The 17923-nt window shown below is 49.9% G+C and overlaps 5 protein-coding genes; 3 read left to right on the plus strand and 2 right to left on the minus strand.

Moving 5' to 3' along the window:
* Positions 1 to 4657: 4657 nt before the first annotated feature.
* Positions 4658 to 5595, plus strand: FFUJ_07927 (uncharacterized protein; the record flags this gene model as incomplete). XM_023578235.1 has 2 exons in its annotated part: positions 4658 to 5296; positions 5368 to 5595. 2 exons carry the CDS (start codon positions 4658 to 4660, stop codon positions 5593 to 5595), a joined length of 867 nt encoding a protein of 288 aa, XP_023431074.1.
* Positions 5596 to 8668: 3073 nt separating this feature from the next.
* FFUJ_07928 (related to 2-dehydropantoate 2-reductase) lies at positions 8669 to 10084 on the minus strand (the record flags this gene model as incomplete). The annotated part of the gene is made up of 1 exon (XM_023578236.1): positions 8669 to 10084. One exon carries the CDS (start codon positions 10082 to 10084, stop codon positions 8669 to 8671), a length of 1416 nt encoding a protein of 471 aa, XP_023431075.1.
* Positions 10085 to 11393: 1309 nt separating this feature from the next.
* FFUJ_07929 (related to DNA repair helicase ERCC6) lies at positions 11394 to 14876 on the plus strand (the record flags this gene model as incomplete). Its single annotated transcript, XM_023578237.1, has 1 exon — positions 11394 to 14876. One exon carries the CDS (start codon positions 11394 to 11396, stop codon positions 14874 to 14876), a length of 3483 nt encoding a protein of 1160 aa, XP_023431076.1.
* Positions 14877 to 15236: 360 nt separating this feature from the next.
* Positions 15237 to 15922, minus strand: FFUJ_07930 (probable 40S ribosomal protein S14; the record flags this gene model as incomplete). XM_023578238.1 has 4 exons in its annotated part: positions 15237 to 15388; positions 15444 to 15604; positions 15695 to 15767; positions 15853 to 15922. The coding sequence occupies 4 exons, from the start codon at positions 15920 to 15922 to the stop codon at positions 15237 to 15239; spliced, it is 456 nt and encodes a 151-aa protein (XP_023431077.1).
* A 277-nt stretch (positions 15923 to 16199) lies between these two features.
* On the plus strand, positions 16200 to 17641 carry FFUJ_07931 (probable 60s ribosomal protein L7 subunit; the record flags this gene model as incomplete). XM_023578239.1 has 3 exons in its annotated part: positions 16200 to 16210; positions 16734 to 16842; positions 17015 to 17641. The coding sequence occupies 3 exons, from the start codon at positions 16200 to 16202 to the stop codon at positions 17639 to 17641; spliced, it is 747 nt and encodes a 248-aa protein (XP_023431490.1).
* Between the last annotated feature and the right edge of the window lie 282 nt (positions 17642 to 17923).

A 17923-nucleotide genomic window follows, 5' to 3' on the forward strand; every position in this document is an offset into this window, starting at 1 on the left:
AAGGGAGATGGAATATGGACATGTTGAACTGTAGGTGGCAGAATTGGGAATAGATTTGTGCAAGGGCCTGTACTGTACTAAAAGGCGGCTTGACCGAAGGCGTGGAAGCGCGCTGAGCTGTCAGTCAGCTGCGTGGGGGAGTAAAATTGGTCATTTATGCATTCATGCGAATATTCGAAGCGAGGTTATGAAATTCGAAAGCTTGGATAGTTTGATAGTCTGAGTGGCGGAGCAAGTTAAGTTAAGTTGAGTTAGTTGATAGAAGATCTCATGGTAGTTTCGGTAAAGATTTTTCAAATACATAGATAGATCAGCAGAGATTTCCCCCTCCTATTTAGGTTTCTCGTTTACCTATAGTCGCCTATGTTATAACGGTATCTTTGGAAACTCAGTGAAGATCTTTTCTCTCTACGTTGTGGGGCGAATGGCATTAGGACGGGCGTATCTTGTTATTTTTGGCCGTTGGGTTTTCAGGGGTTGAGGGCTGGAGATCTACGCGAATTTCGCTGACGTCGATTACTATTCTTGTCAACCCAGGCAAGGCCAGGCCCGGCCATGTCAGGCGAACCCATGTCATTTTACCTCCTTGACAAGTGAAGTGACCCGCATGCCTACATGCCTTAGTCTAGGCATTCTGTACCTGCAGTAAGAAGCCTGTAAGGTGAGGTAAGATTTGACTAGGGATGGTTACAAGGTGGTTCGAGCCAAAGATGGCGTCAAAGACCAGGCCCTGGGCTGCCATTGCTCGGTAAGATGGACGATCCCTCCCCAGGATTGGGTCTTGAGGGTTCACGGCAGGCAGACCAGACACGGACGGCCATTCTAGTTTCCGGGCCGTTGAGCTGAGCTAGACTATCACTTGATGAGACAATGCTCCGGCCATGGCTGGCTTATTCAACATCACGTAAAGTGAGCTTTGTTCAATAGTCTTGTCTCATTGTTTAGGGTACCCTAGGTTTGCAGTTGCAGTGTATTGCGTTGTGCTGGTTCAAGCGTGACTGCCAAATCGTCAGCTTCAAATCAGTTAGTTAACCACCAAAAGCTTCATTTATTGAGAATGAACATCATGAGCAAGGAGATTAGATAAGATCAACAGAACAAGACCCGTTCGTGTCAATGTTTCCAATTAATGATATTAAATCTCGGTATATATCACTGACTTATAGACAATCCTGCCTATATCGATCTGTCAAATCACTATATCTAGTGTGTTCAGCGTTTCAAATAGATGATGCAGAACGGTTTGGATGAGCTGCCAACCTAGCTAGAACAATACTATTCATAGACTAAAAACCTCGATCTATCCGTTGATCCACGATCTAGCTTGTCATTTTGGCACTATTTGGCTGTGATGGATTTGTTGATAAAAGTAATATTGAGCTCGGGATATAGCTGAGATTAGGTTGCTGTCATCGTGGGGAAGCGATACTGTTGCATTCTCTAGACCAACTGCTACCTACCATCGCCCGCCGCTTGACATTGATCGATGACATTCGTTCTTTAGTGCCCGCGTACTACGTAAAGCCTCAAGACATTTTCCTGGAAGGCACAGTGACACTTGCTCTTTCTTCGGTTTTGATCCTCAGTCTGCCTTGGTGGCTCTTTCCAAATCTTCAAACAGGTCATATCATGCTCGGGCAACTTCCCCCTGTTCCAACTCCCCCCTCTCAGCCAAGCCTCCATTTTTGCTACTCATCATCCGCCCCCTTTGACAGTATCATCACCTCTTCATTCTACTTTCAAGCAAGCATCACCACTCAAAATTGAGCCCATCCATCGCCGGATACCCCTAAGGAGTTACCGTCCGACAACTTACATCCACTATTGCCCATCTTCAATCACACTCAGAGCGGCGCGTGCTCATTCCGCTCCACCAGCAACTAGGGTCCTCTGCGCTAGCCAAGGTCCCGACTCCCAACAAGGCCCTGTACGCGCTAGAAGGTCCTTCTAGAAGGCCATCCCCGACCTCCTGAACCGGGGCCCTGGAATCCGATCCCCCCATTGACGTCTCCTTCATGACGACAATGGCAGTGACAGAACCCTCGACTCGACTCGACTTGTCACACTCGCAAATCAGGAGATGCTTGCTAATGCGTCCCTGCCGCCGGAACACCATCTTGCCGGAATCTCAGGCTGCTTTCGGCCTCAACATCATGCGTGTTTCGACTTCAAAACGCCTGTTACCCTACGCGGTGCACGCCTTTCAAGGGCCGTCTGATTGATTGGCATGAGGCATTGAGCAGCGCAATCTTGGCCACTCCGAACGGAATGTCAATGCCCGCTCAATAGGGCTGTTCCGGCCACACGCACCAGCACCAGCCACTGTCGATAGCGGCTTCGATATGGGGCGTTCGTCCCTTTGACATATCGTCAGGTTTCAAGCCAAGACACATTTTCTATCTTGGTCCCGGCTCAGAACCGGGTAGGTCCAGCCTGATGCAGTATCGCATCACACACAGCTCCATGCTTCTCAGACAAGCAAGCTGCGCATACGTCTGAGTTCCCATCTTTTTCGGCGTCATGGCCTTTACCAGAAGCTCTCATTTGCATCCATTATCTTGCCAAGGCAGTCACTAACAGACTCATCTCGGTCACCAATTCTGATGTGGATGTCGCTGCCCGTTACCGTTCCTCTCAGCCCTCCCCTATTGAGCGATCCAGATAATCGGTTCGCAGGGTCGATTTTCCCGTTGGCTGGACTAGCCCCATGGTCACGTACCCAGGTGTGCCCTGTCCATGAGCCGCGAGGCCACTTCTGGCTCTAGGCAGTTGTTAGTTGACTGTTGCACGTATCTGGTCCCTGACTTTAGTGCGGGAGCTTGTTCAATTCAGCCACCGTTAACCAGGATGTCGATCTAGCTTGTGCGGAACAACATCATGGCGTGCGCTCACATTGATCAAATCTGGACCAGCCCCGACAACCCGGCGTGTACACTCATCCATCCATGATGGGTTTCTCCCTGCTTTACCATCCAGATTTGCCAAACGGAGGTTCCCGGACAGTGGAGAATGGTTCTGCTTGCGATCTAGTCCAATTGATAGACACGATCCCGGTTGAGCCATCTACTATAGCAAACCCTGGGTTTGTTATAACCCTCCGCTCCACACCGTTACTCCTGTCCTGCACCAAGCACCATAACTGTTTTCTCCCTTGTTGCCACGCCATCAGCTCGGCACCCACTCTCTGTGGCTCTTTCTTTGGAAAGGCGGCGAAAAACCTGACAATGGCCGTTTTGCTGCTGTGTTTCTACGGCTGTTCTTGGCCACCTCAGTGTGGTCTAGTCTCACGCTCTTCAAGCGAAGCGCGTTTCAAGTTGGCATTGTGCCCCAATAAGCACCTCCGCCCACCGTCCTTTCTGTGTCATCTTTTCCAGCAGAGGTACATTTCCCTAATTGTTCTATGCGCAGGGGCTTTACAATGGCAAATTGCCATCTAATCGGGAGAGCTTGTCTTCAAAGCAATGCTATTGCATTGTGCTCTTATCCTTGCTAGTCATGATGGATGCCAGGGGTGGCTCTTGTTTCTATATCAGGCACCCTGGAGACCTTGCAATGGACATAAGATCGTCAAATTGACCACCCTCCAGACCCTGGCCTTGGTTAACAGGTAGTCTCCGCAGCCCAGCACTTGTCGGACGGGGATTGTTCTCATACCGGACTGGGCAAAATCTCCAAGTGCTTTAACCTGCAGCATGAACGCAGAGAGGCCAGTGATCCACTCCCTCTGCGACCCTGCTCTAGCTACTCCGTCATCAGACGATATAGGCCTGCCCTGGTACTGGCAACGCTTGCCAGGTTACTAGCCCTTGTGTTAAATACGTTTACTGACCCCAGGCCGGGAGCTAAAAGAGATCTTGTGAGGGGACGTATCCTATCATACAAAATAAAGCATTACCGCTTCCACAAACTCGCCTTCTTATCGACTGCCTTACTCGGTGTAGTAGTGGTATGTCCTAATAGTACTCATCCTAATCAAGTCCTTCTCTTATACCTTCTCTCCAAGACAGCAGCTACGGATTGAATGCGCATTCAACACACTCCTTTGGACTACTCACAACCGTTACGCTATTATAACTCCTGCCTGAGCTCACCCCCCCAACACGGCCCTCCAACGCCAGTCACCAGCGTCTCACTCAACTACGGAAACGGGAAAGCCTCTGGCCCGGTACCAATCAGTGAAAATTCAGACAATATATGTGGCAAGCTGCTTAGTAGCTAGTAACGCTATCGACTTACACTTCAGACGCAAAATACAATACCCAGAAGCCTAGCTCGACGCACACAAATCACACCGTTTTGGACACCACTAAATAACCCTTTCTCTTCCTCGCCGTAGCCCGCAAGGGCTTCATCCTGTCAAATTCTTTCCATTCAGAGCCCAGCGGCCGTCCAGAGCGGTTCGCTCTGGAGGACCTCATGTATCGGAGGCACGCTGGCGGGCACCTATCGAGTGGGGGATTATACCGTGGACTACTCGGGTCAGGGCTCACAATCAGGACAGCAAAATCAACATCAGCAAGCGTATGATACGTCACTTCATCAGCGTTCACGACACCAGCAGCCTCGGGCCTCTATTCACCATCCTGGAGGCCCGGCTGCTGGTATTCATGGTACTCCCGACCCGCATCACGGAAACCCTCATGTCCAGCACGCAGCAATGGCTCAACACCATCAGCATCCATCGCCACAGATGGTCATGGACCCGTCTCATCTAGGACATCATCGTCTGGGGCCGCCTCAGTTTGGAGCCCCAGGACAAGTGATGGCCCCTATGTACCAGACTCTTTCGACCCCAACACCACCGAATCACCCTCAGCATTCTGTGCCTCCACCAGGCTCTAAGCGGCCACGACCCAGTGATCTTGATCTATCTGTTACAGGAATGACTGACTTGGACCATTCGGATCTCAGTGGCATGCAACAGACACCTTTAGGAGCAGCATATGCTCACGCTGCCGCCGTGGCAGTTTCACAGCCTCAACACCAACCTATACACCACCACCACCACCTCCCCGACTCGGAGCCACCATCCAAGATGATGCGCCGCGACGACGGCTTAGGGGGAGCCCCAAGCGTTGTGGGACAAATTGGAATGCCGGATCCAGCACCTCGCCCCCGAGGTCCTAAACTGAAGTTCACACCAGAAGATGACCAACTGTTGATCGAACTGAAGGAAAACAAGAACTTGACGTGGAAGCAAATAGCAGACTTCTTTCCAGGACGATCTTCAGGGACATTACAAGTTCGATACTGTACGAAGCTCAAAGCCAAAACAACGAACTGGACCGACGAGACGGTACGTTAACCAGCACTAACCATTGATTACCTTGGTGGTGTGATTGAAGAGTTTTCTGACTTTCCCCCTAGGACCAAAAGCTCCGAACTGCCCTTCAAGACTACGAGAACGAGAAATGGAGAATCGTCGCCAATAAAGTTGGCACGGGCTTTACTCCTGCAGCGTGTCGAGAACGGGCTGAGCAGCTAATGGTTGAGGATCCAGCAACTTTGGCGGCTTTGTCACAGTCATTATCACCAGCTGTAGCCTCAAACGCAGAATCCGAAGAGCCCTTATATTCCCATCATCAGCTTCAATAATAAAAGAAAAATAATTATGCCAGCGGAGGGTTCATTCTATAATCGCGACGCATCAAAAACACCACATTCCCCTTTCAGAACGCTCCTTATTTCTTTACGATCATTCGACCTACGCCTAAACACATTCGCTTTTGCATTTGGCTGCTCTCAGCCAACATAATAACCATTACGACAACTTTATCAACGACCCCAAGGCCTTCTTCCTAGAGTTGTCGACTTGAGCACACCGGTTTCAGCCCAGGTAGGGCACAACGCACCCACGACTTGTTTCTTTTATCCCTGTATTAATTTCTTTTGTTCTGTGCTTACAGGCCTTTCATTATTCTGTCGTATTCGAGACTGGCCTTTTATTGTCACAAACCCTTTTTTTAACATTAATCATACTTCACTTCCCCATTCCCCTTCTCAAAAGATTGTCTTGTATTCCGTTTTGTTACGTCTATGATCTCCTATGTCGTTTTACGAAAAATCTATAGACCTGGGAGCCCCGGAAAAGGAGAAAGAATTATTTACATGCACTTAATATTCCCCATCCTTCAGCCAGGGGAAACCGTCCAATCGCTTGGGATATGTGGCTGATCACACTTTCTTGTCACTTATTACCCTTATCTTATAACTATATTCTACCTCTTAATCATTTATGTACGGGAGCAAAAGCAGGATCATGGGCGGAGCAGGTTTCCTTTTTTGGCGCAGCGTATTTTTCGGGTTTGTGTATGTAGAACGACGGACGAACAGGAGCATATTCTGATGTTTCTTGATACCACAGAAGAGGAAACGGAGCATGTAAGCGTAGAGCACGAAAGGAGAGGCTGGGGTTGGGGTGGCTGGATTCGGGTTCGGGAGACGAAGTCCATTATAGCTATCGGGGTGCCATGATTCAGGAACACTTGGAAGACGAAGGCGCTAGATAATAGAAGACAAGATCTGCTTGATCATCATCAGAATCACGCCATGAGGCTCCTCTCTCTCAGGTCCAGAGTCGTGACGCTAGAAAGACGAGAAAATGGAGCCGGTTCACTTCGACTCCGAACGTTGTGATGCCCTATAATTGAAGCCTTGAAACAATATATAACGCCCAAACTGCAAAGGTTCCCTCGGATCTGGCTCAGAGCACCCCCCCTGTATGCTTTGTCTCACCGGAACCGGTCTCCACAGTTGAGCTAGACGAAACGAAAGTGTTTATGCTTTAAATCCCTGCCACACTCCGCGCATCTCGTCCCTGCCCATGAGATGTAGGCATGTATGTGTATCTATGCATGTATAGGGGGGGCGCTGCGATCAGTTATGATATAGGTAGGGTAAGGCGGGACCTTGCCACGTAGCTATCTATACAGAGACAGTACTGCTGCGGCACAATCGCCATGGTTGCCGACTGGCGGGGGCCAACCCTGAAGAAAAGGCTGCCAGTGAGCGGATGGAGCCGATGAAACGGAGGGCAAAGGGCCCTTTGGGTGTCATGTCACCTGTGGCTTTAAGGCGGTCGAGTCCATCCCACCGGTGTCCTCGTGATGTTAATACTTTGTTGACAGGCTATATGACCAGAAGAGTGCAGAAGGCCCGATCTTGGCTGTGATGGGATGGGATGAGTTGATGGCGCTTTGCTGTTTGCCTGACTTTGAGAGAGAGACCCGCCTGGTTCTGATTAACTTGCTGCATTACACCGCATGGGATGCGAGTCACGGCGCTAAACGATGGCGTTTTTTGAGCTGGAGCTACGAAGAGTAACGGTTATTTCAAATATGCGGGTGCGCATGCGTGCTGGCTCTGTGACGAGCTGCGTGGTGTGTCTCATTGTGACGTGTTGGGAGGTGAGCAGGAATGGGACAGTACATAAGTATGTATGCATGTGCGAGCGCGCGTCTGTAAGAGACGCGTTGAGCGGTCACACGACGCCGAGTGCAGTCGCACAGCGGTCAAGAGGAGGTAACACAAGATGTAGGTCGCGTAGCTTGCTGTGTTTGGATGATCTTCATGCTCCGGGGTTGAGGTTGTGTCGAGCCACGGCTATCGAGGTCATCTCAGAGCTGAGAGCATGAAAGAGCAGCAGCTGTGCCACATCTCATCACAGGTAGCTAGCTAGGAGGCAAGCAAGCAAGCAAGCAAGCAAGCAAGACAACAGTACCTACATGTCGGAGAGCCGGGGAAGGTAGAGGGTTACCGCCGCTGAAACATGTCTTTCGAAATCTCCGATGTGCAGTCTCTAAGCGAGGCATTATGGCTGGCTGATGTTGTTGACTTGATGTAGGTACTGCATAATATCATAAAGCAGACTGCCCGATCTGTGAAAAACTAGGCCTGAAACTGGCTTCAAGTCCCGGTTGCTACACTGACGATGCGTGATAAAACTTGGGGCACAACACCCCCTTCCAGTCTTGGTCATGGATTTGTCAACCCCCGTCGACCGAGACTTTTTGACCCATCCCAGGGCTATAACGGTCTGAGTTTTCAGGTCACATCGGCGGCCAGAGATGGATAGGACACAGAGGAGAGGAGAGAGGAGGGACTCAGGGAGGTTGGGTCGATGACGGCGGTGTTTGGTGATGATGCATTGCGACGCTGAACTTGGTTAATATGCCTGCATGTTTCTTTTTCGCCCCACGAGAGAGATGGGCTTTAAAACGTTTGTTTCATCTGGTTGGCAGAGCGGTTTTCGAGAGGGTTAGCGCGAGTCGATAACCACCTGTCTTATGGCCTATATAACTCGGTCTTATAAGTTGGGTTGAGTTTAGACCCCTGGTAATCGAGACCGAGGAAGAAACAAACGCAGCCAAACAAAACGAAACGAAACACGCCACTTCCGGGAATTCCCAGTCGCCTTGTCAAATGCGACAGGACATATCCCCCAATGCGGATGTGAGCCTTGTTAATTCATTATCTCGTGCTGGCTTCTTTTGCAAGGATGCAGACGTTGGCCCGGAGCCGATCACAACCCTGGTCAGCCAAAATCTGCCAGGTGCCTATTCGGACAACACTTATGGCCCATGCTCATCCAATGTGTGGAGGGAAGTTGGATTGACCACAACCGATGGCAGGGCACGTCCCCGGATCTCCAGTAGCCATGACTCTGTCATCATTTTCCTGCATCTGTCCCGGAACCGTTGAAGCAACTTCCGAGTTGATCCACATCTAGGGTTCTGCCAGCCTCCACCAGCTCGACCAAGGTGCCGTGGCCCGTAACGTCTAGTCCCGGGTCTAGGAACACTGCCATCTCAACTAGCCAGCCGTTGAAGTCCCTGATCTCGGTTGATCTGCCGGCACGCACGTCTTGCAGCATGGAGCTTGTGTTCTCCCTAACTTTGTGGCCCACTCGATAGATCATGTCCTTCAGCTGAGGATGGGAGAATCTTTCCTGCAGGCTCTTGGGGGAGAGATCGATGGTCGTCTCTGGCTCGCCTGGTAAACGTCCTTCCTGCCGTCCAATAATTTCTGCGCTGCTCTCGTGGGCCACTAGAAGTTGGAGCACTTGACTTGCTTCGCTTAGAAGTTGGTCAATGACTCGTGCGAGCACTCCAGCTGATTCAGTGAATAGAGCTCCATTTTTGCACCCCAGAATAGCTGTCAAAGGGTTGATTACCGCGTTAACGACGAGCTTTTCCAATTGCAGAATCCATAGTTCTCCCCTAGGCACAGACCTAGCCTCTAGGTAGGGGGCCTCCAGTAGCTGCTTGACTAAGTAAGCTGTTTTCCTGAGCGAAATGGAGTTCGGGAGAACCGCTCCGACGACAACATCAGCTTGGGAGGCATGAAAACTTTTGAATGTTCCCTGGGATGTCACTCCATGTGTTGTAACACAAGCTAAAAAGTTGGGCTCATGGCTGCTATGATAGCGGTGGGAAACGTATAAGGATCCATGGGGAGGCCACAATTTTGACATTCCGTTTTGAGCGAATAACACAGTGCTGTTCCGGTCCAAGTATCCTCGAACTCGATCAACCTGCGGAAGGGCAGCTGAAGCCTTGGTCAAGACGATGAGGTTCTTTAGCTTTTCGCCATCGGCAACCTCTCGCACTGGGCCGAAATCTGGCTCATTCTCTGTCCACCATTCAATATCGAAGTCTTTGTTCTTCTCCAGTTTGTCCTGACGCAAGATTTCAATGCCGTCACTCTCGATCCATTGCTCCAAGAGCTCCTTTCTGTGAACAACCAGTGTGATTGGAGGCCTGTCTGGCGCTTGGGCCAGTGAACTTGCGAAGAGGCGGCCTAAGTTACCTACTCCTAGGACGTAGATGCGCTGGTCGGAATCACCAGAAGCAGACGAGGTTGAAGGGTCAGAACCATGGTAAGAAGCAAGGTTTGACAGGTTCCACGCAAAGAGCGTAGGGGTCGGTCTTACGTCATTGCAACAAACTCCCAGCCATGAGGGACTCTGAGAATACATTCTGACTGAAGCGACTGAAGCGACTGAAGCGAGAGGCCAAATCCGGCGTGGACGGGTAGCAATCTTAAGGCGGTGAGGCTGGTTAAATTTGAAGAGGATAGACCGCATTTTGAACCCTAATAGATTGGAAAGTCTGACTGTATTATACGAGGACCGGTAGTGCCGGCACTTGCAGGAAAAGACGGACTCGTCGTCAGTCGATCAGAGATGCTAGATGTGTCGTATGTTCCTGATGGAGTCGGGCTGTCTGTCATTGGGAAGCTGAAGACGGGACCCAATTGGGAGATATTTATCGGACCGATAGAGAAGACATGGCTTCTATTGAGTTTGGAGAGTGGAATAACCCAGAAAATGATGATTTGTTATGGTTCGACTACATGCAGCTCATTGTGGGTGTAGTTGAAAATAAGGAAGGTGGTGATCTGAACTCAATGCTGGGGCGGGTGGAGTTGGTCTCACAGTGTAGATAACAAAGTTGGAGATGATTGTACTGTATTTCCAAGACAGCAATGCACTACCTAACTGGGTAGTAATTGTAATTCAGATTCGGGATCTTCACATACCTAACATGCGTACCTCAGTATAGTAAGTACTAACATAATGTTGCTATTAAATTAAGAACAAATCACGATCCGAAGTGGCTTTGCAACACACTTGAAGCCGTGAAGTGGTCTCAACAGCTCATGCCTGCCTAAGCTAGGCTTAGACTGACGAGAAGAGCCCAACTATGGTTGAAACATATTTCAGTGTAAGTGAAGGATATAAGAAAGAAAGTGTATAGCAGTAAGCATATTATAAGGTATATAATTAACTTGGCTGCCTTTCTGCTGATGAAGTTCCTGGGTAGTTATTGCTAGTACATATCTCGGTTGAGATGAGTCGCACATCGATTTCCAATTAACAGTGGCCCGCTTGGTGCCTGGATTCCTGTGCGCACCAATCAGCACATGTTTCTCCCGAATTTTAGTACGCCCTGCAGCCTAGACTCATCTTTCATCTTCACTTCCTCGACGTCATTACAGCCTATTATTTGCGTACAAAGGCGAATTCAACTTTTCGCAACTGATTGATATTATCGTCTCCTCACTTTTCTCTCCAGAAGTTCAGCCTCAGATAACTTTCAGATCTGCTTAGATGCTTCAGCGAAGCTAGAAGCTCTTAATCCAGTGCAACGTAATCCATACAAATTCGGTCCATTCTGATTCACGCACATTTTCAACCTCCTGTCATTATCCCGAAGTTTCAACCCATCTCAGGCTTGCGCTGAATCATGAGGATGAGGACTCACCAGTGCTAACTCACCATACCCGGCTATCTTCTCATTTTGTAAAGCGCAGAGTCGACTGCTCAATTTCTCCTTACCTGAGAGCACAAGAAGCGCACCTTCGTGAACCCCGTAACCAACACGTCGTTCACCATGGCATCTGAAGATACGGTCTCAGATAATCGAGAAGTCGACAAAGCAGCACTTCTTGATCGAATGGTTGCTGCTGCACAACAAAGCGCATCTCAAGATGAAGAAGACAAAGAGGAGCAGCCCAACACCGAAGGTCTCAATGAAGAAGATGCGCTGCGCAATCTGACTGGCACCGTAAGAGATCAGAATGACCTGGAACGCGACATCACACTCCAAGCCAATGCTGCACTCAACGAAGCTGAGGACAAGAAGGATCAAAACCGCATCGAAAAGTTGGAAGCCACCAAGCATCGACTTCAGCTTCAACTGGACAAAGAGAAGAAGCGCCTAGACAAAGTTGCTCACAGCAATGTCTACCAAACTCGAAACATCCAGAAGGAAATCACAAAACTCGATGAAGAAATCAGACAAGTGAGCAATGACATATCTGATTTCCAGGCACGAATAAAGAAGCGTCATGAAGAAAGCTCTGTGGACGATTCAATCAAGTCCAAATCTACTAGGCTTCCTGGTGAAAGCCACCGTGACTTTCTGATTCGGACCGGAAAGATTACACCATTTGCCAAGATTGGAGGACCACGACCTGCCGGAATTCAAGGCCAACTCGCCGATACGATTCTGGATGCAGAAGAAGAGGCAGCAGCTGAACAACTTGGAGGGGAACTTGAAGGACCTGCTTCGCATCAACGACTTCGCAGACCTGGATTTGCTGACGAGCTTGATTCGGAACCCGAACCCCCTCAACCAGCCCCAGCTGTTGAGAGCGAGTTCTCACTAAGGCCAAGGAAAAAACGTCGGGTTCAAAAGGAACGTAGCCCGTCTGCGGACTTTGAGCCCGAAGCATCCGGTTCTGAATCTCACGACGATGATGTCTGGAAGCAAGGGAACGAGGATGATCTAATTAGAGAGCGACGCCGTCAGACAAAAGCCAAGACTAAGGCTGCCGATCAAGAGCAGATCGATCTCAGTAAGATCGACGATGGCAATGAAGCCCATTTCAAGGCCCGGTTAAACGACTGGGTGACTCGAAGAAGTCGTGCACGGAGGGCTCGGAAGCAAGCGGTCGACGTGTCTGCTGATACAGGAGAGAGTGATGAAGAAGAGGAAGAATGGTTCAAACCGGCTCCTGACTTTCCCGACTACAACTTTGGTGACGATCTGAAGCTGCCTGGAGATATTCATCCTTCGCTTTTCGGATACCAAAAAACAGGCGTGCAGTGGCTTGCCGAACTTTATAAGCAAAATGTCGGAGGCATCATTGGTGATGAAATGGGCCTGGGAAAGACTGTACAGCTTATTGCCTTCATCGCAGCTCTCCACTACAGCAAAAAGCTACGCCGTCCTGTCATTGTTGTTGCGCCTGCTACACTTCTGCGACAATGGGTGAGTGAATTCCACCGCTGGTGGCCACCACTTCGCGTGTCCATCTTGCACGCCTCTGGTAGTGGTATGATGAACCCCAAGTTCGAAGACGAGTATGATCTGGATCATTTCCAGCCCTTAGCCACCAAGTCAGAAAAGGCTGCTCAAAGAATCGTCAACGGAGTCGTCAAGAGTGGGCATGTCTTGGTAACGACGTACACTGGCCTTCAGACATACGCCGAGACTTTGCTGCCAGTTCAATGGGACTACGCAGTTTTGGATGAAGGACACAAAATCCGCAACCCAAACGCCGAAATTACTGTTACTTGCAAGGAACTCAACACGCCGAACCGTGTTATTCTCTCGGGAACACCAGTCCAGAATAACTTGACCGAACTGTGGTCACTCTTCGACTTTATTTATCCTATGCGGTTGGGAACCCTCGTCAATTTCAGAGCCCAATTCGAGATCCCGATTCGTCAAGGTGGCTATGCCAACGCATCTAATCTGCAGGTCATGACGGCAGAGAAATGCGCAGAAGCATTGAAAGAAACAATCGGAGAATATCTACTTCAGCGTTTGAAGATCGATGTCGCATCCGATCTCCCGGAAAAAACAGAGCAAGTATTGTTTTGCAAATTGACTGATGGCCAGCATAAGGCGTATGAGACTTTCATCAAATCGGATGAGGTCTCGGCCATCTTGAATCGAAGACGACAATCACTTTACGGCATTGATATATTGCGCAAGATCTGTAACCACCCAGATCTGCTCGACAAGACTCTTGCAAAGAAGGCTGGCTACGATTTTGGGAACCCCAAGCTATCTGCGAAACTGCAGCTCACAAAAGATCTCTTACAAAAGGTCATGATTCCCAACGGACACAAGACGCTCCTCTTCTCGCAAGGTAAACAAATGTTGAACATTATTGAGAAGTGCATTAGCGAATGTGGAATCTCTTACGTACGAATGGATGGAGAGACACCCGTTGACCAGCGTCAGCCAATGATTGATAGATTCAACGAAAGTCCGGATATTCATGTCTTCCTCATGACAACTCGTACTGGAGGATTGGGAACAAATCTCACTGGTGCTGATCGCATCATCATCTTTGACCCTGACTGGAATCCTTCAACAGATCTCCAAGCTCGAGAAAGAGCATGGAGACTCGGTCAGAAGAAGCCGGTAAAAATCTACAGACTTATGACGGAAGGGACCATCGAAGAGAAGATCTATCATCGCCAGATTTTCAAGCAGTTCATGACGAACAAAGTTCTGAAGGATCCGAAGCAGCGCAGCAGTTATGACCTGTCAGACCTCTACGATCTCTTTAGCTACAACACAGGGGAAGATGCGAGTGCCAACCGAAGCGAGCTCTTCAAGAAAGCAGAAGTTGAACTTCCTTCCGGCGATGGCGAACAGGGGCAAACGTCAGAACCAGCTCAGAATATAGCAGCCGGAGCAGACGTGGAGAGCAAAGAGCTCCGGCAGATGGGCCTGGTAGCTGCTATGGAAGACTTCCGAGAAGACAAGTCTGTCCACGATGAGAAGCGCATGCTGGACGGTATCTTCGCCAAGTCAGTCAACAATGCCTACGACCACGAGGCTATTGTGAACGGGCCCCAGAAAGCAAAGGCGGACATATCTGTTCTGCAACAAGAAGCAAATATGGTAGCCCGCCAGGCTGCAGCACACCTTCGCCAAGCTGGCGCAGAGGCGCGAAGAGTTCCCATAGGTACTGTTACATGGACTGGCGAGGTCGGCCAGGCTGGCCGCCCTGGAGCTAATCGTCGCCGCGGAGGGCCAAGCTCAGCAGCCATCATGAGTAACCTGGCAGATCGCCAGGGTCTTGATACAGGGAGTGGGGGAAGTTCTCGTTCCGGAACTCCTGGCGCAGACAAGAATTTAAAGTCCAAAGACTTTGTGGCCATGATCAAAACATTCATCAACCGCCACAATGGTCGAGTCCCCAGCAAGATGTTGGTAGACCACTTCAATCCCTACTGCCCCGGCAAGAAGCAGAGCGACGAGTTCAAAGCTGCTCTGGATAAGGTTGCAGTATTGAACAAAACTGGAGGTGCTGGTAGAGGAATATGGACACTCAAGCCAGGCGTAAAATAAATAACTGGGATTAACAAGGCATGATTTGGCGAGGAGTTCAGGGGACATCAAGATCACATATAGTAGACATAGCGGCTTATAAATGTATACAATTGCTTTTATCTCATGTCATCGAATATGGTCAAGCGTACGGCTGCAAGGTATCACGTCATGGAACAAATCTGACAAGCAGGATGATTCATAGGCCTTCTTCGGGCGAATTCATAACTGTCTACTGCGTCCTAACCCATAACCTGACCAGGCTCTGCAGTGTAGACTGGAGACCAGGCGAAAAAGCCGTTCTCCTCGTGATTCTCAACGCCACAGAGAAACCAGATAGCGAATCTCCTGTCCAATCCAAGCCACCCATGTGCGAGCAGCTTAGAGACGACGACCACGGCGACCACCCTTTCTGCGGGTAGAGTCGGAGGGGGTAGGGGTAACGTCCTCAATTCGGCCAATCTTCATGCCAGCACGGGCGAGGGCACGGAGAGCAGACTGGGCACCGGGACCGGGGGTCTTGGTACCGTTACCTGCTTGTGAATTAGAATGACTGTGTGAGTGAGGGGCAGTCGCAATTGAACTTACCACCAGTGGCACGGATCTTGATGTGAAGAGCGTTGATGCCAAGCTCCTTGCAGCGGGCAGCGACGTCCTGGGCAGCCAACATGGCAGCGTAGGGGGAGGACTCGTCACGGTCGGCCTTGACCTTCATACCACCAGTAACACGGGTGATGGTCTCACGGCCACTGGAATCACCCAAGTTAGCCTCAATGAACCATATAACATAGCAAATTTCTCCTCCAAATTTCATGTTCCTTATTCACGGGCTGACCAACCTCAGATCGGTGACATGGACGAAGGTATCGTTGAAGGAGGCGAAGATACGGGCAACGCCGAAGACCAGCTCGCCTGTTGTAACAATTTCGTTAGTCCATGATCTCTCTCTTCCTCGATCTTCAATCTACTCGAAGTTTGTGCAAGGGTGGTCGCATACCATCGCGAACGGAGGGTCCGAGGGAGATGTTCTCCTGGGGAGCGCGGGTGGTGGTCTTCTTGGGAGCCATTTTGAAGGGATGGGCGACTGCTGGTTATTTCGTCACTTGGCGGTTGAGAATGAGGATCTCCAAATGTTATTTGGGTTCGGTGGGTAGAATTGGAAAACCCTACGACCCACCAGCCAGATTGGGTAGGCGGTGGAGTGGGGCAGGAAGGTTTGCCAAACCCTACGCGAAATTTCGGCTGAAAATTTCTGTTAGCAAAAAGGCTGGCAGTTCCTCTCCTCAATCCACGCTTCCGACCGACAACCACTAACCGACCTCTCCAACAGCCGTCGCCGACAAAATGGGTGCTACGTATGTGAATCCTCCCTGAGGACGTGGACAATATGGGCAGATGCCCTGGTTCTCGAGATTTCTTTTGCTTTGCGGATTGCCGTGGTCCTCTCGCTGGAAAGTCACGGTCTCTGAATTGAGTCGTCGACCGCCAGCTCGATCTTTCTTGAGCTTCTCCCTCAATTGTCCTAGGCTTGGAACATAGTTTGGGCATTGAGAGATGTTGCTTGGGGTGTTGGAGATGAAGATGGCATACTCTTCTTTCCCAAAATCATTATCGTCGAATTGCGCGCGGTCGCTGAAATACGCACCACAGATCAATTCTTCGAATACCTTTCTTGAACTTTGTGTTTGAGGCGTTGTCGGATGAGCGGTCAAAGAAATCACCTCGATCCTCGTATCATGGTCTTCCAGCTCACCGATTAAAAACATCTTTCGAGTTAGCCAAGCAGAGAATGCTGCATTGCAACAGTTCTCGCACCGGCGCTCTGTTCCATACCACGTCCTGTGGTATCGTGGACTGCGAGCTAATCTGATTCAATAGCGTTCCTACCAACGACCAGATCCTGGTCCCCGAGACCCTTCTCAAGAAGCGCAAGTCTCAGGAGAAGGCCCGCGCTGAGCGCACCGACGCCGTTGAGAAGAAGAAGGCTGTAAGTACCATCCTCTATTTACTCTGGCACTATGATGGAAAACATACATTCATCAACTAGACTCCGGTCGATGCTGTTGATAGTTAACCTTCTTTCGGGTCTGACATTGCCTGACTGATTCCAATCATTTCTTCATCCACTTGCAAGACATGAACTGACCAGGTTGAAATAGGCCAACAAGGAGAAGCGTCAGGTCATCTTCAAGCGTGCTGAGAAGTACGTCCAGGAGTACCGTGATGCTGAGCGTGAGAAGATCCGTCTTCACCGCGTCGCCAAGGCCGAGGACTCTGCCTTCGTTCCTGCTGAGTCTAAGCTGATCTTCGTTGTCCGCATCAAGGGTATCAACAAGATGCCCCCCAAGCCCCGCAAGATCCTCCAGCTCCTCCGTCTCCTTCAGATCAACAACGGTGTTTTCGTCAAGGTCACTAAGGCCATCACTGAGATGCTCAAGGTCGTCGAACCCTGGATCGCCTACGGTTACCCCAACCTGAAGACCGTCAAGGAGCTCGTCTACAAGCGCGGTTACGGAAAGGTCAACAAGCAGCGTGTTGCCCTCACCGACAACGCCATCGTTGAGGAGAACCTCGGCAAGTACGGCATTGTCTGTGTTGAGGATCTCATCCACGAGATCTTCACCGTCGGCCCCAACTTCAAGCAGGCCTCCAACTTCCTCTGGCCCTTCAAGCTCTCCAACCCCACTGGTGGCTTCCGCCCCCGCAAGTTCAAGCACTTCATCGAGGGTGGTGACCTTGGCAACCGCGAGGAGGCTATCAACGCTCTCGTCCGCCAGATGAACTAAGCGTTGGTTTCTTTTAAAAAAAGGCTTTTAAGGGATCGGTCGTTAGGACCTAACGGATTCAAAAAAGATTTGCATTTGACTGCTCGGCGTTCTTATCATGACAGGGGAAATGGCAATTGATACCGTGATTAATGACACCCGAGTTTTCAAATTATTCTATCTGTGATATCCTGTGATGTGAAGCAGCTGTGAAGAGTTTTCTCACGTGCCGTATGCATTCTCGCCATACATGGGAGGGGTATTAATAATGCCAATTATACACGTGGAGAACCACTTTTAAAT

Source organism: Fusarium fujikuroi, chromosome FFUJ_chr05 (genome assembly GCF_900079805.1).
Source record: "Fusarium fujikuroi IMI 58289 draft genome, chromosome FFUJ_chr05".
Classification (NCBI taxonomy): domain Eukaryota; kingdom Fungi; phylum Ascomycota; class Sordariomycetes; order Hypocreales; family Nectriaceae; genus Fusarium; species Fusarium fujikuroi.